This window comes from Mixophyes fleayi, chromosome 8, assembly GCF_038048845.1.
Source record: "Mixophyes fleayi isolate aMixFle1 chromosome 8, aMixFle1.hap1, whole genome shotgun sequence".
In the NCBI taxonomy this organism is placed as follows: domain Eukaryota; kingdom Metazoa; phylum Chordata; class Amphibia; order Anura; family Limnodynastidae; genus Mixophyes; species Mixophyes fleayi.
The window spans coordinates 7,976,917-8,000,399 of NC_134409.1; the positions used below are offsets into that span (position 1 = coordinate 7,976,917).

The following is a 23,483-nucleotide window of genomic DNA, read 5'->3' on the forward strand; positions in this document are numbered from 1 at the left end:
ATCACATTTCACGTTGTGGATACATCGCTTTTTTTTTATTTACTTAAGAAATTGTCTGATCAGTCATCACAATTGTGCGTTGAAGTTTTAAAGGGCCACACAGCCCAACAAACAACGAGATACCCCAACTGAGTATATTTCAGATAATGCTGTGGGGGTCATATATTTTCACACAATGGGCCTAATTCATGTCCAATCACAACTTCCACGGAAGTCATGTGTTTATAAAAATCATGTGACTTGAGCGTAATTTCGGCCGTACTTAAATCCAAGTGTATGTCATTTCTTTTTTTTTAGGTTAGTTGTGGTGGTGGTAAATTTTACTTATCATCATCACCATTTATTTATATAGCGCCACTAATTCCGCAGCGCTTTACAGAGAACTCACTCACATCAGTTCCTGCCCCATTGGGGCTTACAGTATAAATTCCCTACCATACACACACACAGACACACACACACACACACACACACACACACACACACACACACAGACAAAGACTAGGGTCAATTTTGATAGCAGCCAATTAACCTACTAGTATGTTTTTGGAGTGTGGGAGGAAACTGCTAACCACTTAGCCAACGTGTTGCCCACTTATGGGCAGCATACTTCCTGTCTTTCAACCTACTGAAGGACACAAGGGGTACATTTGCTGCTGTCCAGTTTTGTGTGCGGCTTTAAAACAGATCGCATGCGGGTTTAAGCTCCCAAGATAAACCTCACGTGTGGTGGTTTTAGAACCTCCAAATCGCATATAGTTTAGGCACTCTCTGGGCGCAGTTGGTATGTTCTCCGGAGTATTTGCGTTGTTTTCCTAAGGGTGCGCCGGTTTCCTCCCATAGTCTAGTGTGCGTCAGTGTTAAGGAGTTTAGACTGTAAGCTTCAATGGGGCAGGGACTGATGCGAGTGATTCAGTATCTTCTGGAAAGAGCTGCGTAATATGATTAGGAGATATTTGGTGATTGGTACGTTCAAATAATTCACCATTCCGTCCAAAGAAGGTGAAATCCACCTTGTTTCCACCACCACGGACATCCACATTAAGAAAATACACTGAGTTTCCAATCAGTTCGAAAGCATAAATGACACATACTAAGGAAAAACATCTATCATTTTATTCAGAAAAGATTTACAAAGCTGAACATTTTTAGTGTAAAACAAAAGACATTTTACGAGTGCAGTCTCGTAAGCCCCAGGGAAGACTTAGCTAAGCGCTGTTTGTCACAAAGGACTTTATCACAATAAAGAGATGTCTGGTGAGCGCTCCGCTCTAGGTGCGCGCCTGCCAGTTTCGCTGTGTGTTTAACAGCTGTTCCTGTGAGATTTCCCTGGTGTAACCTCAGACGGGGAGACGGGATCTCGCGATTTTGTTTGGTTGGAACGCGGTTCAGGATAATCCCAATCAGATGTTACTTAATAGAACAGCTTTAAATCTTTCAAGGCTCTCAGTGCTGATCTCCTGTGCTTCATGTGTTACCAGCCACTCAAGGTTATCCAAGGTAACCATTTATTAAATCAGTATCTGTTCCAGATTTCTTGTTAAATTGCTTATGCATTAAGGAGCCATACAGGTGCAGACGTGTTATATTCTTCCAATCTTCTAAATCCAAAACCGCATAATAACTCAACTCTGACGAGCTTTTTGTGTGTAGTGTTTATGGTTCTCGTCCATTTATAAAAATCAATATCTTTGTATGGCTGTCTCTTAGGAAGCTAAAGAAAACCCAGCGTGCGCAGTTCATTACTAACCGCTGTACTTGCACTCTCTTTGCAGGACATTTGGGCTTCCAAGACAGCTTTGTGACTTCAGGTGTTTTCAGTGTTACGGAACTAGTAAGAGTTTCGCAAAGTAAGTACCTCTCTTCCTGACGTTTTACTGACATGTCAAAGGTTTGCTTTATGAGTCTGGGAATTGTCAAAGGTTTGCTTTATGAGTCTGGTCACAGTGGAGGCCTCCAGTTTGTGCGCTGAACCAATAGACAGGAGAATGTCGCCAGTCAGTTCAGTAGTAACGACATTAATGAGGCATGAGGCACCTCCGTATATTGGTTCAGTGTACAAAATGGCGGCCCGCAGTGTGCGTAGGCAGCCGATATACTTCCCAGGGTACCTGTCACCTGTACAGAAATTAGCTTGTGTTAAGTTGAACGCAATTTGCGTATATTTGGCGTATAATGCGCCTTTTTCACATCTGAGTATGTGCACAAACCACTAGTTTCGGAATCCGTGTTTTGTAAATTTGCCCAGAAGTGAAAAATCACATTTTACGCCAACTTAACAGCCCTGAATCGTTATCTGAACAGACAGCTAAACTTATTTTTGCACTTAGGCCGTATTTCCACTGGCGGTAATTATATGTATTTTTCTACCATTTTTTAAATGCATCCCATTGTTTGTGAGATAAACGTAGTTATACGGATTATTCATCCGATTTACACTGTCTTGATTGCTTTTAGACATATTTACATTTGATAGATTAAGGACCTTATTTAGAGTCGGACGCAAAGTCCGTTTAGGCGCATCCAGCAAAAAAACACTACTACGCATGTGCAGAAAGCACCAAATCCGCCTGCATCTTGGACGCAATTAACACTTGCAACAGCTTGCGACTCACTACGAGAGAATGAGCGGAACACGGATTTGTGAAGGCGTGACCATGTAAATACATCCTAGTCGCAGTGAGGCGCAGACGCAACACACGTCAAAACAGGGCTAAAGCTGTGCAGCAGGAATTAGGGGGCGCAAGCGGTTAGCTAGCTGCAGGAACTGCTCGCAGCTCGATAGGGTATTAAGAGTGGGACGCAACTGGGGTTGCTTGCCACTCGTAATACCCTACCAAGCTGCGGCACCCTGCCACTCCTACACTTCTTACACGGACTTTGTGTCCGACTTTAAATGAGGTCCAAAATGTTATGTTTGTGCTCTTCTCTCTCCTGTTGCTGTAGAATGATGATATCAGTTATTTTAGATTGTTTAATATTTGTATGTTAGAATTATTTTTAGGATTCTACTTAATAAAAAATTTTGTTTTGTTTTTTTTAAACAAGACAATTCCATTTTATTCTGTTTAAATTCTGCTTGTTGAAATAGTCACTATGATAGTATTTTTATAGTAACAATTAGTGCTGTATGTCATTTATATATTTAGCTATTGCAGAACTCTACTTTTAAAAGACAGCTTTTTGTTATATAGCTCTTGAAATCATTTTGAGCCCCATAAAGAATCATTTTACAATTATTATTTTTCCAGCATGCGTAAAGAAAATTGCATCTCAATATGGATTGGCCAGATGTAAATTTACCGATTTCCCGTTAAATACCTCCCAGTCAAAAACAAAATTTTTTCTAACCTGTCCAATCACGTTCTCAACCTTTTTCATTGTTAATCATTAACTCAGGTGTTAATATCGATTTGATAGAACTACTTGTGTTGGATACACTTAATGTGTATCTGGGTTTCAGCTGCTGTAAAATCCATTATAGGGGTAAGATGTATCAAAACGTCTTAAAAGGAAAAGTGGAGGTGTTGCCCTTAGCAACCAATCAGATTCTAACTGTCACTGTTCTAGAATGCCCTGGATAAATGAAAGCTAGAATCTGATTGGTTGTTATGGGCAACGCCTCCACTTTTCCTTTTTAAAATGTTTGATAAATCTGCCCCATAACATACAATGTAGGACAGTGGAGAATTCACAATCCAGTCAGACAAATCTAATAGTATGAAAGTGGAGGGATAGGCACTAGGCGAAAACTTAAAATAAAGTCACAATAGATCAAATGGACGGTGGTTTTAGATCTATGCAATTATAAAACATATGCACTTATAATTGTGCTATATTAAGCAGATTTTGGGCACTTCGGTAGTCCCCTTGCCTCTCGAGCTTGCTCCCCTCTCCTGGGGTGTTTAAAATCAATGCCATTTGCAAATTCTCTTGATTGTGGCCCGTGATTGGTCCTCCCACTCTCCAAGCTTTCAGACTGACCTATCACAATTGACTATTCCCAGGTTTGCCCCCCCCTGCCCTAAACCCTGGGTTTACTGTAGATTTTCTAAGTTGAAAATCATCTTAACAATTGTTTTGCAATGTATTGTTTTTTCCTGTTATCCAAGAATACCTGCTTTGTCTTATTTGTGCAGTCTGTCTGTGGGATTAGGGAATCATTATTATTAATTCAATTCTCTGTGAGTCGCAGTGTGAACTGCATATCTGTGTATACAGTGTATCTCTTACAATACTGTGTTATTATTTTTTCATATAAATGTTCTCTTGCTCAGACCAGCGGCCCCTCTAACTGTGAAACCTCAGCGGATGGAGGGATCTGGGTTTGACCTTTACAGGATGCTAATGTTGTCCGTATGAATGACACTGTGCAGGCTGATCATTACCAGCCTGTCAATATTCACTAAGCACAATGAATTAAGAGTACCTATCACCATCTTGCTCGATTGATCAAAGGCCCATTGATCGCGTTGTGGCCTAATGTAAGACAGGCAGCAGAGAGGGACTCTCACAAGCTATCAAAGTCATTTAGCCATCGTCTCAGTGCTGCAAACCAAGGAAGCCCCTGCAGATATGTAATACGTCTTTCATTTCTTATACACTATATGGACAAAAGTATTTGGCCACACCTGTTAATTATTGAATTGAGGTGTATCCATCAGACCCGTTGCCAGAGGTGTACAAAATCAAGCACCTAGTCATGCAGTCTCCATTTGCAAACATTTGTGGTACAAAATGGGTCGTTCTGAAGAGCTCAGTGACTTCCAGCGTGGTACTGTGATAGGACGCCACCTTTGTAATAAGAAGGTTCGTGAAATTTCATCCCTGCTGGATGTTCCACGGTCAACTGTAAGGGATATTATTAGAAAGTGGAAGCATTTAGGAACAACAGCAACTCAGCCACGAAGCGGAAGACCACGTAAAATCACAGAGCGGGGTCAACGACTGCTGAAGCGTAAATGTCACCAACGTTCTGCTGATTCCATAGCTGAAGAGTTCTGAACTTCCACTGACATTAATATAAGCACAAAAACTGTGCGGCGGGATCTTAATGGAATGGCTTTCCATGGCCGAGCAGCTGTATGCAGCCTCACATCACCAAGACCAATGCCAGGATAGAGTGGTGTAAAGCTCACTGACACTGGTAACGTGTTATGTGGAGTTACGAATCACGCTTCTCTGTTTGGCAGTCAGATGGGCGAGTCTGGGTTTGGCAGATGCTGGAATAATGTTACCTGCCTGACTGCATTATGCTAACTGTGAAGTTTGGTGGAGGAGGGATAATGGTATGGGGCTGTTTTTCAGGGTTTGGGCTAGGCCCCTTATCTCCAGTGAAGGGCAATCTTAATGCTTCAGCATACCAAGTCATTTTGGACAATGCTATGCTTCCAACTTTGTGGCAACAGTTTGGGGAAGGCCCTTTTCTATTCCAACATGACTGTGCCCCAGTGCACAAAGCAAGGACTACAAAGACATGGTTTGATGAGTTCGGTGTGAAAGAACTTGACTGGCCCGCACAGAGCCCTGACCTCAACCCCATCTAACACCTTTGGGATGAATTGGAACGGAGATTGTGAGCCAGGTCTTCTCGTCCAACATCAGTGTCTGACCTCATAAATGCTCTACAGAATGAATGGGCACAAATTCCCACAGAAACACTCCAACATCTTGTGGAATGTCTTCCAAGAAGAGTGGGAGCTGTTATCACTGCAATAGGGGGACCAACTCCATATTAACGTATATGTGTTTAAATACAATGTCATTACAGTCCCTGTTGGTGTAATGGTCAAGCGTCCGAATACTTCTGTCCTTATAGTGTATCAGTCACCGCCACAGCTATACAGCTATACACTGGTGTAGGTGGGAGGGGGGAAGTAAATGGCTCTTGTGGGTGGGTGGATGTAATTTTAAGACATTTTAAGGCAGACCCCATCAGATCTGTGGGTATCTCATGTCCGACCACCTTTGTCAAGTACTGACTACCTGGGAACCAGAGGTGGAACTAGCGAGCTGTGGCCCCCAGCGCGGGGAGGAGGGAGCTGGGGCCCTCAGCTCTCTAGTTTCCCATGCAGCGGGCCCCATTATCTCCATGGTCCCCCGTGCACCGCATCAGCTGCACCAATGGTATTTCTGAACCAGGATTTGATGTAGTCTGATGCAGAATTTATGACACCTTTTCAGAGTACCGGGGCGATAAAGATTTACTTGTAGTGAGGGAAAAATTGCTTTAGTATTGTTAATATTTTTTATTAATAAGAGAAATACTTTAGGCTAGAATTAGGGAACCGAAAGGTCATCAACTGTTGGAGGAATTACAAGACCTAACATGACCTGTCAGTGACAGCTGTTGGACCAAGGTTGGCCTAAGCCTGCTGTAGAACTTTTTAGATTATTTGGTTCAGTTTGTGTATAGTGATTCTGGTTATTATGTGTGTTTACAATATGTCAGGAATACCGTTCACATTCGTGCATTACGGGCTGCGTCAGAAACGTAACATAAATGTGATAATTCCGTTCTCCACGGTTTGTCCCTCAATGACAAATGGGGCAAACATATGGCTGTTATTAAGACTTGGATAGAAATATTAACAATAATAAGAAAAAGAGCAGACACCAGACACATAAGAAGGGGAGACTTGAGGGACCTGTTGGATTGCCGAGGTCTTTTGGGGCATATACGATGGTCCAGGGATTCCCTCTTGTATTAGCATATGACCAAATGGATTTGCCGAAATCATCACCGCCAACACTTACAGTGTTATTGTGGCTGAACCTTCCAATTACAACTTTTCCAGTTGCTACAGATGTTGATGTTACAAGACGCAGGTATACAAAGTGGCCATCACGGGTACGATGAACGCTCCCACCTTACAGCTAGAATTTGGCGGTGGCTAATCTGGGGCGTGGAGGCCGGTCTATGCCCCACAAGGTGATGGGCTCTGCGATGGCAGGAAATATGTGAAATATTAAAAATATCGGGTTGTAAAGTTATCAGTTGTTCCAAAACCTTAATTTCTAATAGGTGCTAAGGGACTACAGTATAAGCCTGGAGAGCTCTGACAGCCAATGGGGGGGGGGGGGGGGGGACAGCTGCAGTCCTTATGGAGTTGGGGACCTTTAAGAGGAAACAATAACTTCTGAAGGTCTTTATTTTTAAACTATATAAAATGTATTTGTAAGCACAATTTAATTGCAATAATAATATTTATTAGCTGAATAAATAAACATAACTGTTGTTGTGTGTCAGTTAAACTAAACAGAAAGAGAGGGTTTCCTTAATGCCAAATGGGCTGGGACACAGTCCTAGAGGTCTGTTTATGATATCGCTGCTCATTGCAGAAATAGAACATCTAATATCGCTGCAGTTTACCATTAACAGCTGAGTGATACTGGCTGGATCAGCTCCCCAGCGGCACTGACTGGCTGCGGTACGAGGAGTCTTACTACTACCAGTTCCAGTTCACACAGGCGCGGTGGAGCTGGAAGTCCTGGGTGTCCAGTTACACATTCAATAAAAAATATATAGAAAAATACGTAAAAAAAAATAAGCGGGGGGGAATTAAGATAAAATTATTTTAATATAATCAAAATAGAAAAAAAAATGCTTTATTCGAATAATAAAGCAGTTTTTTCTTGTACTCTGCTATTGCCATCCTGAGACAGCGATGGCAGTTCTTGTACAGTCTCTGTCCTTTTTAACTAAGTTTCCCCAATGCAAAGTATAGGGAAACCTTTTCTAGAGAGCCTGATGAAGGCTGTGGCCGGTGATTCCTGGCTAACCCCGTCTCCGGGGACTTTGTTCGATAGAGGCCTTAGAATGACGTTGTCCCACCGTCTGGGTATGACAATTGCAGCGATGCGTAGAGACGTCAAACTGACCCATTCCGACCAGGAGACATTCCTCTACTCCACACGTAGCGTTGACTGGTTTTCTTGTGCTAGATTGGGTCAGTTATGTAGCGGGAAAAAGAAAAAAGAAAAAAAAAAAGCCTTTTATATCGGTTTATTAATTGCACCTGGGTTAGTTCAGGAGACGAGTGACAGCTGAATCCAGCAGAAGGTCAGTCTCTCCTGGGTGGAGAGGTGACTTTTGTGCCAGTTTCTAAGGATAAAGGTGTTCCACCCAAGAACAAATCCTAATAACAACACCCTCCCCCTTCTCGCTAGCTGCCGTGGGTACAAATAAGCATTATTTTGGAAGCAACTTTCTACAAAGCCTTTTATAAGTTGTATTATTCTGGGGGGGGGGGGGTTATAGTAGACAGAGAACGATGATCCCTCTATATTCGCCAGCAGTGAACTTTCTGAAACTTATCCCAAGTAGAATTGAGACGGCTCCAGGAAACACTAATGTATATACTACGCTGTGACCTCTGCAGATGCTGTATAAAGTCAATTTGTATAATTGCTTGGAAATTTATAACGTGAGCTGGGGAGCATACTGGCAAAATCGGATGGTTTCTCTGACCTCATGCTAGGTATAAATATTGGGTCCCAAAACTAATCTCCGCTCTTCACATCCATCCATAAAACAGAAGTTCCTGAAAGGGAAATAGACGGGGATATATATATATTCCCTGTGTGTGCTGAATACTAAGAGGCTGGGAGATGTTAATGATGCACTAAAGTTACTATAATGTTGATTTTTATATAGATATTATTCACTAAACTCATACATTGACCCTGTACGACAGAACTACAGTCCCACCATACCCTACCTTTGTCTGACAGTGCATGCTGGGACTTATAGTTCCACAACAGCTAGAGGAACAAAGGTCATCCACCACTGCTATAGAATGAACATTCCTTCTCCAGCAACAATTGGCCTCCAGCTGTCAGGGCATACTGTGACTTGTAGTTCCACAACCTCTGCAATAGAATGAGCATACATCAAATACTACCTTTTATTTAATTGTCCTGCAAATACTTGCATGTCTAATGATTTAACTATTTATCTGGCTCCTATCGCTCAATTTCCAACAACTCCTTCATGACATTAGATGACAGCTGTAATGATTTGGTATGAGATAGAGAATACAGATTCATCAGGAATTCTAGAAGTTCAAAAAGGAAGGATGGCCACAGACAAAAAAGCTTTGGAGAGAGGAATGAAAACAAAGTTACAGACGTCTCTTTCAACTTGTTTAGCAAGCACCTCCACATGTGTATAATAATTTAATAAGTTGTTGTTTTTTAATTATAGTTAAATGTATTGTTATATATAAAAAAGCTATTATTGCAGAGCTATATAATATGCATGAAATAATTTAAGTGTTTACACTCAACTAAGTCTACCTTGCTCTTTTTCACCCCCTGCAGTAGGTTGCTATGTTAGGAGGGAGGTGCTTCTGTAACTGAGCAGACAGAAAGGGACTGACCAGCTTGTAAACCTGATCAGTATAAATGCACTATGCCGATTAGTGGATTCATAAAGGTGCAGGACCAGTGATGTCACAACAGCTCAAATGACTTTTTGACCCTTATCAGATCCCTAATTTGTGGGAGGAGTTTCCTCTGCCTGTCAAGGAGTCTGGAGAATACTTTTCAAACTTTATTACATTATAGCAGAGCTGCAGTGGACTGTCAGGACACCGCTGCACAATATAATTTAACGTCTTGTTTGAAAAAACCTCTCTTTAACGTTGGCCTGTCGCCTGCACACACAGTGGAAGCAGTCGATATACACGGATATATACCGCCTACACCTCTGATCAGTAGGAACCAGGGGCCACGCCAGTATCACCCAGGCTTCATGAATTCACCAGTGTTTCATTGGGGTTAACAGGTGCAATTTAAACCAGTACATTTAAATAACTTTGACATTTTATTTTCACTGGCTGATGTATATGTTCTATCTAGGTGTGGAATGTTCTACCTGACGTATCCCAGGAATGTTCTAAACCGAAGTCCTATCAGCTGCCAAGATTGCTATTCACATTGCACAGATAAAGCTGCAATCGGACAAATAAATTATTAAACCCCATCAGAACGTTCATTCCCATTTTTCGAAAGAATTTGCGGTCAGGTCAGGACAAGCTCACTACCAGCACATTTGGTTCCTATTTAACGCTCTTCTCTTTGTTGTAACACTTTACTAATGAGTCAGCGATGTCTGAGATATGATTCAGATGTGCTGCTAAAGGTCGGCAACGTCTGATGCCTTTCATCCCACCCGGGCCACCCACGATCGCAGTAAGGTGAATGCCTCGTTCCATATATAATGTGTCTTGTCTTAGTGCGCTATAATATATCGTTTTCTGTTCCCCCTGTAGTTGCATTGATCAAGCCTATAAATTACAACGTATATATAAGTTATATATATATATATATATATATATATATATATATATATATATATATATATATGTTCAGAATATCCAGTTCGTAGTTTAGTGAAATTGACGTACCAGATTTGTTAAATATTTTGCAAGCTTTGCCCTTTTGGGCTCAGAAAAGGGGGTTTCAGAAAATAATAAATCTAAATTATGGGGAGCAACAAAACAGCGACACCTAGTGGTCAACGTGACTAATGCAGAACACCATCTTTACACTACTAAACTATATTTTAACAAAACATCTTCCATATTAAGATTATCCCTGTTTTACTCATCAGTCAACATTCCGGAATCTTGAGTTTTAAAGTGATCCCATCACCTACATGTAGTGTTCGCAGGCCAGGTAGATGTTTGCCTAGAAATTCATTAGGAGCTAGTGACACCAATCACAAAGTGCCTCATGCCTCATGCCTCAATTATATTTGTTTTAGCCCACACACTGCTCTCGTTCACTATGTGCAGTGGACAGATCTGGTTTAAGGTGTGATTATGATCCAAATCAAAGGAGCAGATAGATTTACCTTAACTGTTATATATCGTTATTTACGGTTGTACATAAGTTGACCGCAAATGGTCAACTTCCCAAAGAACATTTTATAGTGATCTTCTGTAGTTTTTGCAATTGCTTCTTACGCTAAGTATGTTCTTTCAGTAATGTTAAATAGTTGTTTTTTTTATAATTGAGTCAAGTCTTTAGTCAAGTCTTTTATGCAGCTTTTTTCCTATAATATTTCCTTCTCCTCCATACTCAGTGACAGGGCCACACGACACAGGTCTCTGTAGATATAACAGAGGCGGTAAACAATTAAACCTTTTTCCGAGTTGCTTGACAGATCATGCGTTGCCTCAGATATATATGTGCAGATCTGCAATAGAAGGCTGGCACAGAGGACGCTTCGAACATGTGCAATGCAGGAGGGGATTATATTATAGAGAAAAAGGCCAAATTATTTGACTTTTACATATCAAGAACAAATAATAATAGAAAAGCAGTTAATAATGCCTATAGCATAATTCAGGGAAAAGAATTAGTTACAAGTAGGTTTAAGGAAATGTTACCCAGTAAATATAAACATTGCCAAAGTGTAAATCTAGATTATCTGTTGTAATGTTTCCATCGTGAATTAGCATCTTGCTGCACTTGCACTGACTCAGGAATCAGGTGTGAAAAATGGCTCCCACGCTCCGTGTGCTAAGATACTCGAAAGAGAGCTATTTGTGCTGGCATATTAGAGGGAAGGAAAAAAAAAAAAAGATTATAATAAAAAATAGCCTGCAGCCAGCGAACGTACAGTCACAGTGACCTTGCTTTTTGTATGCCATTACACAATTCAATGGCAGTCCACTCAGACCTTGCTCTCGATCAATATTCTATTAAAGCAGCACAAAAAGTCTCCATAAACTTAGTGGTTTAGCCATGTTTATAAATGGAACTCAGCATAATTAGATGGTCAATAGAAGCCCGCGCTAGCAATTCTACTGTACTCTCCACGCGTTTCATATCTTTTGTGTGTTGTGAAAAGACTGCAAACCAAACCAGGGCAATAGTTCCCCTTAAAATATCCGTCTGCCTGTTTGTTGTGCATCTGTCTAGGACTGCAGAGGGTGGCTCTCTGTGTGTACTATACAATCTAATGATATCCAGTGGTGATATGACCATATCACGTAATTTTTAACATGCTTTTTATTTTACAATGGGGCTATATTATTCCTTAATACACATGTTTACCTTTTAAGTGCTCCTAATATACAGGGGTGTTTCACCTCCGTTACAAACCACTTTTTCCAATGAATCACGTGACATTGCCACTTTCCAAATAGTTTGATTGTTTGTTTGATTTTTACAGGAAATGTCACTACACCATAAATATAGTCGATGACATCACTACACCGTAAATATAAGGATATCTCTCACGTATATTATATTTCCGGTGCATATACATTTATAACTCCGGAAACAGCATATGTAAGGGTTCTCCTGCTGGAGTATATCCAATTTAGCGCATTGGCCACAATTGAGTGTTGTGCTCTGTGATGTCACTGGTTCCTAGTGAATCGAGAGGCTGAATATTTGCACAGCCTGCAAAATGCATGTGATAGATACATTGTAGTTGAACAATTGAGATTGTAGGGGAAAAAGATACATTTGCACTTTATATTTTACTTGTTACAGTAGCTCCCATAAAAGATACAGTAGCAGCGTTTGATATTAACAGTTCCTCTCTCTGCTCCATAAGTCCAGCAGCTCTTATCTACTTCTTAGGTACATAAAAAGAAAAGTTTATTAGTCCGACATAATGTTTCTTCCTAATGCCTCATCTCTTGAAGCATGAATACATTAGGATCAGAGTATTTATGTAAGGTTACTAATGCACTTTTATCATTTTATAGTGCCGTTTTATTTTACTTTCCACTAAATGTTGGTAAATCAACTTTGCAGCATTCCAGGGAATGAAAACACCATCTGGCCTCATTAATTTATTATATTTAGCCAGTTCTGTTTCAATAAATTTGCAGAATAGTACATGAAGATTAGATTACGGCTATCTGCGTTCATCGCTGTCCCATATGTTGCTGTGGCTTTGCGGCTGCAGGGGAAACGCGTGATGTCTAAAGGTGACCGCACCATTACCCAGAAAAACATTAGAACAAAAAATGATAGACACTGGAAGAAAGCGGGGTATCGGAGCATGTGCCCTTACCAAGCTGACATCACCGGGCCTCTACCGATATATTGCTATGCGTCCCAACAATGTCTTTGAGAGGGATCTCCACCTTCAGGACCCTGATTTATTGGCTTCTACATACCATCTTGCACCATTTCTCCCCAAAAAAAGAGCTATTTCTTTGAGGCTTTCGGCTGTGCTTTTCGGCCAAGTATTTATTTAAAACGGAAGAGTTCTGCATTGGTGTTGTCCTATGATACGAAAAGAAGCTGCTCCCTGAATAATATTGAAATCAGTGCAGAGAGCACACCAGATGGGTGTTATATCCCAGGGCAACGGACACCAGCAGTTCTGCCTGATGATATATAGACGTAGGCTAAAAAGCAAAGAATGTTGCTAGAAAGAATTGCAAAATATGCAGTAAAAGTAGCAAAAGTGTATATAGAAGCCAATAGCTTAAACAAATTCCTTTGAAACGTCCCACGCACAACTAACAATAAATGGCAGGAAGTGAGGTGTTCAACACAATATTTGTTCCCCTCACAACAACACTAGCAATCCCAAATATCTTGATTTTGAAACGTTTATATAAATTGTAGTTTAGTAATAATTTTGCTTGTCAGGACAGCGGAATTGAATTGATTAACTGCAATTCTGTATCTAGTAGATTTTTTTTTACAGATGAGTCCTGGATATTTAATTTTGACAACACCTCTGACATTCTAATTAGCCATTTGTTCTCTCTCATTGATAATCTAGTAACTACTTTAATTGCTGTGCTCTAACAAGTCCTTTGCCCTCTACACAAAACAGCTGCGCTACACCTTATGGTGCCCAACTAATTATAGAACGATACATTCTAACGCTCGTGTTGCTGGTATGATCTATATTGACTTTCCGTGTCTGTGTATCATATGATCACTGTACACGGTAATTCCTCATTCCCTGTTGACCCTGTGGGTTCCTTGTGATACCAAGTGCCCAGGATTTCATCCTCACCTTTACAATTCTTGCAGAGCTGCCAACCACACATAACAGCTGTGCGTCTCTTGTACAGTACAATGAGGCAGGAGGGTAATTGGTCTACTGATCCTTGTCATCCTTATCGTTACATCATCATCATCACCATTTATTTATATAGCGCCACTGATTCTGCAGCGCTGTACAGAGAACTCACTCACATTAGTCCCTGCCTCATTGGAGCCTAAAGTCTAAATTCCCTAACATACACACACACACAGACACACACACACACACACACACACACACACAGACACACACACAGAGACTAGGGTCAATTTTGATAGCAGCCAATTAACCTACTAGTATGTTTTTGGAGAGAGTGGGAGGAAACCGGAGCACCCGGAGGAAACCCACACAAACACGGGGAGAACATACAAACTCCACACAGATAAGGCCATGGTCGGGAATTGAACTCATGACCCCAGTGCTGTGAGTCAGAAGTGCTAACCACTGAGCCACCATGCTGCCCCATATATATTTGGGTTTAGTAAAAAAGAAAAAAAAAGTTTCTCTTCTCTTTAAATGAGCCACAACTTGTGTCCCAAAAGTGCAGAACGTGACTGATAGATAACGTTCTGATCTCTAAAACAACATTTCTTGACAGTTGTGTTATCATAGTGATTAGGGGCTTTAATGTACTATGCAAATTTAGGAAAAGGATGTACTGGAACTTTAGAGGATATAGAGAAGATTTAATAAGAGGTGTGGAAAACTCTCCAAGTTGAACTTGTGAGTGTCTGAGCTGGGTTTATGTGACTGGGCCAGAGATATTTCTCTCATTGTGTATAAATAACTTATTGACCATTGCAGAAAACTTTGTGACAGCTTTTTCAGTGGCGGGTATCTGAAGAGCGCACAAAGTCACCCCCTTGTGGTCGGAGGAGAGAAAAAAAAAAGATTTTACTCGAAAGGATTATTTCCAGTTAGAGCAGTGAAATAATGAAATGCACTTCAGCAAGAAATGGAATTGGCAGATATTAAAGAAATGATTAGACACATTCCCAGCCAAACATAAAGGGGCTATTAATAAACCATACAATAGTGTTGTTATATCATACATCAGGTGCCTAACTTGTGTCAAGCTTAATAAGGGGACTCAAAAATAATACATATAACACCTAGATTAAAAAGTCCCCCACTCTAAATACACAAGGTAGGAAATTATATATAATTGTATTGCTTGTGCAACAAAGTTAGTGGCAACATTTTATAAAATGTGGAAAAATACACATAAAAAAACCAGAAATTGATCTGTCATCGCTCTCCTATAATAAAGCAATGTGTGGTTAGTGACATATATGGAGAAAGTTCTACAGTCAATGCAAAGATGCTCGCCACAAAAACATGGTATAGGGAACAGCAGCTATAAAGTGGTAGATTAACATAGTGGTAACAACATCCACGCCTATAATTGAATTGTCACAATAATGATATATTCTACTCGCGAGGAATAGAAATAATGATTGTAAATGGGCTGTGCGCTACTTGAAAGTAGACAAATCAATCAATTCAAATGTATCCTATACGTATCAGCTGTCACAATCATAATGTGTTCTATGGACTATGAAAATAGAAACAATGATTATAGCTGGCTGTACACCAACTGCTTGTTCTGAGAACATCCTATATGTATATATATCTGTCAGCAATAAGTGTACAATGGATTAACATGAAACAACGGAGAATATCTTTCTGTTAGACGTTAAATCAATGAATCAAACACCCTTAGTACCACGAGGAGCACACCAGGATTTGTGTATGGAGTTTTGTTTTGCTGTTTTAATATTTTGTTTTGATGTTTTTTATAAACTTTTGACATCAAAACTTTTGTTTGGCGTTTACACTTGTTATTTTAAGACAAACAAAAGAAAATTTGCAAAATTCCATGAAAAACACATCCATCCATCTATGATTATCTCTCCGAATGGCAACATTCTATTTTTTTAAAGACAGCTCTAAACCGCAGAATCACAGCGTAGACCACATAAAAATGTAGTAAAAGTGTGATAGTGTAACAAAAAACAGTGAAAAATGAAAGTAGCTGCAAGTAGATTGTGTACGAGGTTTTAACATTGCATAAACACGCAGAATACGTTCCTAAACATCCCCCATGTAAAAGCAAACGGTTTTTCATGATACATTCGGCCACTAGGGGGCACTGTTCTTTTGAAGTCTGGTTGAAGACTAATTTTTAGCAAGCTAAGCATATCATATGACGGCTCACACTCTTACACAAAAAAAAAATGGAGGAATATAGTTCTCTGTACAGCGTAAGCTAAGCCTATAAAGAGATTTTATGGAAAACAAAGAGAAACCTAATTTCTCAGACGGGTGTATTTCCCTTTAAACAACCGAGAGTGGTTGCATTGGGTCAGAGCGGCCGCTCCTAAGTAGGATGACAGGACTGAGCCGCAATGATGAAGAAGCACAATGGGCGTCTATTAGGAGTAGGAGTGCGACTGTGCTTTGGATACTGCAGCAATCCAGTTTGATTGATTTCCATTCATGTCAGACTGACTGCAGTGTGGTCATTTTTCTATCCCATAACTGCTGGTGCTGCTGCAGTCTGTTATCTGCAGGGAGTCTGAGTTATAGCTGTCCGTATCTGTGTTACCTTCTATACACATCTCTACACTGCTTTCTATCTCCATGCAAATCCATCAGCCTGACAAGGGGCTAGGAGGCCTTGTTAGCAGACAGACCTACTCCGGTCCTGCATTGGGAAAGACTCTGTACCCTTCTTATAAGGTGTTCTTCTCTAGGGTCAGAGCAGCTTTTTGTAGTCATTCTTCCTTTCCGCCAAGTCTGTGTGTACCCAGTTCTTAAGTAGGCGGGATTAGAACAAGCTGCAGCCATTCAGATCACCGATATGCTCAGAGAGGATTTCAGGAGAAGAGCGTGCTGATCCCTAGAGCATACTTGCCAACTTTCCCGGAATGCCCGGGAGACTCCCAAATTCCGGGTAGGTTTCCCGGACTCCCGGGAGAGCTGACAATTCTCCCGCATCTGCCCACTTCACGGGCAGATTTGTAGCCTCCATGATGCGATTCTCCGGGAATTGCATCATTTTGGCCCCGCCCCCGTGCTAAAATGACGCGTTTGCATCATTACGTCACATGGGGCGGGGCCAAAATGACGTGAATCGCGGAGCCCAGCCCCCTAACGCCCACCTCTACACAGAGACTCCCGGAGGCCAATCGTTAAAGGTTGGCAACTGTGCCCTAGAGCCAGGTGCCCAGCACACCTAAACAAATTACCGCTCACACCTACATTTTTAATAGAGGTGAATGGATGCCCATTTACCAGCCCCTGCTTGCTCCTGCATGCCTGAATTTTATATCATCATCATCATCATAATTTATTTATATAGCACCACTAAGTCCTCTATATCACTGCCCTGCACCCAGCAGCAACCCCTATCAGCCATTGCAATATTGCTATTACCTCTAACCATATCCTGCCCCTAAAATATGTGTTTGGATTAAATTAGATCAATTTGTATCAGTGAGGGCAGAACGTGCAGACAGCCAACGGGAGATACTGCCCATCAGCCAATCACGTGTTACGCAGTCCCGATTCACATCTGATCAATTGCATTATGACGTTTACCGGAATCGCAGATTCCTTTGGGCCCACGCACAGTGATTTCAGGGCAATATTGTTAACATTTTTATTTTATTCTGCTGCCTGTTTGGGCAGCATCAGACACGCTCACCACTAAGTATCTCTAGATAATATGCAGTTATTAGATCAATGTTATCATTTATGGCGGATTATTTTTGTAACAATATGAAATAATTAATAATTGTTAATGTAAACCACAAGCATGACTTGACCAATATTACATGTTGCGGATATATTTTGTTCAGTCTGGTAAATAAAAACTAGATGACACATGATGCACAGCAGAGAGAAAGTGCAGTTTTGCACCTCAGCAAACCCATGCTACACTGCAAAGGGCAAATGTAAAATGTCTGGAGAGTTTTAGACTTGGGAGGGGGCATTTCTTAGCTCACCTCTAAATCACGGGTTACTCTAGGTGTAAATTTGCACTGTAGCAGGATTTGCTCCTCTCTCTAATGAGACCCAACGCGTCTGTTTCGGTAATACCTTTATACACTGTACGGGCAGCCATTTTGTGGACTGAACCAATATTAACTGGAAACCAGCGATGGAGTGCCTCAGGAATGATTTCCCTCACAAAATGGCTGCCTCCACCACGTCTGAGGTGGATGTGAAGGCCGCATTCCTGCGTGTATAGGTTCAGCACACAAAATGGCTGCTTCCACTGTGTACAGGGGACAGCACTGCTCGACAGTCACTTATTTCATGATCTTTGTGATGTGTTTGGTTAGAGCTTAAAGTAATAATAAAAAAATAAAATAATTTAATTTTGTTTTTTTTCCCCAGCACCCATAGCCGCAGGAACGGGTCCTAATTTCCCCATTTCAGACATGGACAGTTCTTCATACTACAGCATGAGCCCTGGAGCAATGAGGAGGTCACTGCCCAGCACATCCTCCACCAGGTAACAACGACGGGTTCGGGGGCCACACTCGGGTCTGTAGTAACGTTGTGTGCATCCATGTTCTGCCATGTTGTGTGGATACATGGGTATATTATTGGTATTATTTACATTATTAGATGACCCTCGACAAGCGGCCTCCCATGTCTGAGACAAGCCCTGTTCAAAAGTTTTCGGTTGGTAATAGCAAATGGGCATCAGACATTTTCTTAATAATTTTTCCACTAGGTGGCGCTGTTCCGTGTCTCCTTCCTTCAAACTCGGAGGCAGCATTGCAGCTTTGTAATGTATGTTCTGCTCAATGCTAATGTGTTACACTAGAGAGGAGAAATACTTCTTGTACATAAGCAGGGGCAAACGCAGAATTTGTAGAGGGGGGTTTCCACACCATGCCGACAGTGGGCGTGACCAGCATGCATGGGGGCGTGGCTATAATTTTAGACAGTGTTTGGCTGCTCTCCAGCTCTTCCTATCCCCATAATATACATGAGCAATGCTGCATGCACTACTGTGCACGCAGCTCTCCCTTTTCCAGCAGAGCCATGTGAAGCGGGAGCAGGGTCCAGCCACCTCAATTATACAGTGCCAAAGGCTTGGAGGGGGGTTTCCAGGCACTAGGAACCCCCTCCCCCCCTCGGTTTGCCTATGATAAGGGTATATTTGCCGATGTTTCCACAAACATAGTCCATATTGAATTTCTCTGGTATGACAAAGCCGCCAGTTGTAGACGTAACATTGACTCTTTCTCCCTTTCTTCAAGTTCTACGAAGCGGCTCAAGTCCGTAGAGGATGAGATGGACAGTCCCGGCGAGGAGCCGTTTTACACAAACCAGGGGCGTTCGCCAGGAAGCGTCAGCCAGTCCAGCGGGTGGCACGATGTGGAGCCAGGTAATGAGATGCAATATGATGGCGCTCGCAGGAGAGTGGTCGCTAAAGGATATTAATGTCCACACACGTTGTCTGTGTCTAGTGGCGTTCACTATGGAGTCGTGCTGAGGTGACGGACGTTCTCCGCGGTTAATGAAAATGTCTTTCATTTTATTTTGTAACTGATAAAGCGTGTGTCTAGAAGTCATTGGGTGTCATTTACGACGCAGTAAACTGTGATGTGATGCAGAATCTATTCTTTTAGCTGTGACGTCGCCCCAACTTGCACCAATTATAGCGCTGCGCACAGAATTACGCGGTAAGATCTTGTCTTTTGAAACCGAGCGATTATTTGCTCTTGAACAATCTGATAGTACCAAAATAAGATTTTGGCATAAAAAAAATTAAACTAGAAAGGGGTGTAAATTGGGACATGTTCCTGTTCCCTGATTCGCACACATCATAGCGCTTTTTTCACTGCCAGAAGGGACAAAATATTATCAGCACCTTAAAGTTGGAAATACCCTCTGTTTCAGGGATTGACTACCTGTAAACCCATGTATTTGTAATTTCAAGAGTACCTAACCGGAACAGTGAAAATTAAGATATCGGGGACACAAATGGGATTAATTAGAGGGAAGGTCCATATGGCTAAATAGGAAGCACTTTAAGCTGAATCCCCAAGCACAACACTGGCAGATAACAAAGACGGAGGAGTAACTTTGGAAACGCGAAAGTGGCGCAGTGCGGCGCACAAATTTCCACCGTCCAGTCGTAAATGACCCTCATTGTATCACAGCATGGTACTTGTGTACTGCACGGTGTTTCTGGTTTATTGAATACACTCTATCCGCAGAGGTGCACTGTCACTAAGGTACTTAGGTGTTTCACATGAAAACGTGTCTCAGCATTTAGTGGCGTGTGGGACCGGTCGAGGATAAAATCTTCAGTTTGATGTTTTTTACATACAATTAAATCCTGCCCTAAACCAAATGGGAATCAACCCCAACAGTATCAGACTTCTGTACAGCGAAATGACTTTGGAAATAACAAAATGCTCTTCTAACGATTCATTTTAAAGAGTTTGATACCTGGAAATGCAACGTCATCAAAAAGTTAATTTGGGTGCTTCCCTTTTATAATTTAAGAGATTAAAAATTATCTCATGTTGTGTAACACAGTAATACGGAATGGTTAGAAACATTCAGCAATCATCCTGTGTCCATTGTAATCAGTTTTAGTCTTATTTTTCTTTTTTTCGAGAGAGAAAAACACTAAAGGCCACACATAATATAACACGAGAGGTAAATGTCTTTATACAGAATAATAACTAGAGCACAGCATGGGCTGTTCCTGTAGTATCTGCACATATTGTACCGTTAACATGTGTTTTATATAGGAAAAAAAGACAGTGGGACAAAGTTTTGTGTGCTTAGACTATAATTTAAAATTTATTTTACCCTCTGTAAAATGACTAATGCAGAAAACCTTTTGGTTCTCCCGCTCTTGTGGAACTACAATTCCCAGCATGCCTTGCCAGCATCTTGTAGTTCCACAACAGACGGAGATCACAGACTGCTGAGTCCTGGTCTAAGACAAACAATCTCTTGTTGGGAGAAACAAGCTTGATGCCGTGGATGTACCATGGATGTAGTTCGCCTACGATAGCAGCCTTCAAACTACAATTCCCACAATCCTTTGCCACTGGCTCTAGCTAAGGGAAAAACTGGATAAAAGTAATTCAGCAATTGCTTGAAGCTGTCACCTTATAGACTTGTACCGCACAGAAATCCCGTAATTCTTCTCCCTAGTGGTCTGCAGAATACTGAGACTGACATCATCATCATCATTCATTTATATAGCGCCACTAATTCCGCAGCGCTGTACAGAGAACTCATTCACATCAGTCCCTGCCCCATTGGAGCTTACAGTCTAAATTCCCTAACACACAGACAGACTATGGTCAATTTGATAGCAGCCAATTAACCTACTAGTATGTTTTTGGACATATTTTAGAGACCACGTATATCTTGAAAATGTGATTATTTTAGCCTTTTACCATTGGAAACATCTGCAAGCTTTGTTTTTTTTATAAGGAACCCTGTTCCAGTTCATAATTCCCTGCAGTTACTCAGTTCCTGCCTATCCCCCTATACAATCACCCCTATAGGTATGAAGATTATGATTGTACATTGTAACGTGAGCATGGTATTGTCTTACTGTGGACACACCACCTGTGGTTCGAGCCTCACCATTATTTTATTTTTCGGCGTTCCCATTGCATTTCCCGTTGACCACGGAAGAGGTACATAAGAGGATAAGGAAAATGTCAGGTAAGAAAGTACAAGCAGCGCACGGTCAAATCGTGAACCAAACGCAAAGAAATCGGCTTATTTTTTTTTTTGGGCTGCGCCTTTGGAGTTAGTACACTACCGTTATACCCGTGTATCTTGCCTTGGCTTCTTCATTTTGTTTTATCCCGAACAGCATCGTATTGTCCTTGCACGCTGCAAGTGTCGTTGTACTATAAATCTGTCTATATATTTCAATCTCAAGCCGTTGATATTGCATTGCATTATTTGTTATGGGTTTTGCTCTTACTCCTTTTGTTTAATTAAAGGAGGTTTTTTTTCCACCTTCAGATGCCCTTAATTTATTGGTTTGTATTTATCCCTCCTTCAACTTTTTAGTAAATGCATTGCCTTATTTTTCCAGGTGACTTCTGGGTATTTCAGCCATGTCTGTATGGGCAACAAAAATAAATATCTGTGATTGATGATGCGAACAGGGGCTTAAAAGCAGGGAAGGAATTCAGCCATAGACTGCCATGTATTTAGTAGGCGTGAACAAGTCAATAAATCAAAGTTGTCTAGCAGTGGAAAGCCCCATAAAAATTGTTGCCTTGAACACCCAAAAAAAACTTTTTGGGGAAAAATTGCTGTGTCAAATATTTTTGCATTATCAGTGGACACTCTGGTGCTTACGAATTAGAAATTGGTGCCGTAACATTGTCAAATATTACTTTGCTATGTACTTTCCGTCCTCTTAGGAACAAATAGCTGTTTATTGTCCTATTTATTACAGAATAATTACCTGGAAGCTGAAGGGTTTTGTGCCAAAGTTGTAACGGAAGCAGGAGACCAGTAATATGTTTTGGTGATTGTGGCTTTCATTGTCTTCTAATGTTTGTTAAACGGAAGTAAACTTGTATTTGGGCCTTTATATGCCGACCAGAAATATTAGACTCCGCTCTTATTTATTCTGAATAAAATGATTAGAAACTTGTGGATCTCAGGGTTGCAAAATTCAGCTACAGAAATATTATCCATCTGCAATTCACGATGTGTCCAGACTGAACGTTGCAAATTCACTCGCTTCAGAACAATTCTCAGTATTGGATTAAGTCCCAGTGTCTGTTCAGCTTTATATGATTTATCTGACTAGACAATATTTGGGCAACTCTCAATTAATTTACCTGCTTAAAGTATAGTCAACAAGAGACATCTGTGAGTGTTTCTTTGATGCAAGTGGTGAAATTAAGTTGTTCTTGCATCATTTTCTGCTGCCCTCGTAAGCACTCAAGTCTGTCCAATCTTTTTTTAAAAAAAATGGAATGAGATCCAGATATTTGGTGCACACATTTCTGTTCTGAAGTTGCTGAGACGTCCGATCTCTTCTTAGCGGTTAGACGGGTCTGTAGGTGACCACACGTGTCACCCATAGCGGTCCTCCTCTTACTGCATTGTCCAACATGCTCAACAAATTACCGGTTGGTGTCACCAGACTTGTTCTGAAGCACCGTACAACGTGACATTGGACCAGGCTAGTGTAACTCCAAGATAAAATTACGCAGGGTCTATTGTGGGATCTTGAATAACCCTTTTAGCCCGTTACTTAAAAACTGTTGTTTGATGTAGATGTGGGTAGTGCTGACCTTCGGCAAATTAGTCAGATATTTGTACAGAATTTGTGTGCATCATGATCCCCTTAATACACAGCACTGTGTAATATGTTGGTGCTTGTTTTTCCCCGTGGTTGCTTTGCCTGTACACAACTAGAAATCTG

The 23,483-nt window shown here is 41.1% G+C and overlaps 1 protein-coding gene across 19 annotated transcripts in view; it reads left to right on the top strand.

Moving 5' to 3' along the window:
• NFIA (nuclear factor I A) overlaps positions 1-23,483 on the top strand; it is a 369,222-nt gene that overhangs the window by 264,400 nt on the left and 81,339 nt on the right. For all 19 annotated transcript variants that reach the window (XM_075181768.1, XM_075181780.1, XM_075181774.1 and 16 more), the window contains exons 4-6: positions 1,776-1,850; positions 18,437-18,554; positions 19,312-19,439. In XM_075181768.1, the coding sequence (XP_075037869.1) occupies positions 1,776-1,850; positions 18,437-18,554; positions 19,312-19,439 (321 nt within the window). The remainder of the gene's footprint in view (positions 1-1,775; positions 1,851-18,436; positions 18,555-19,311; positions 19,440-23,483) is intronic.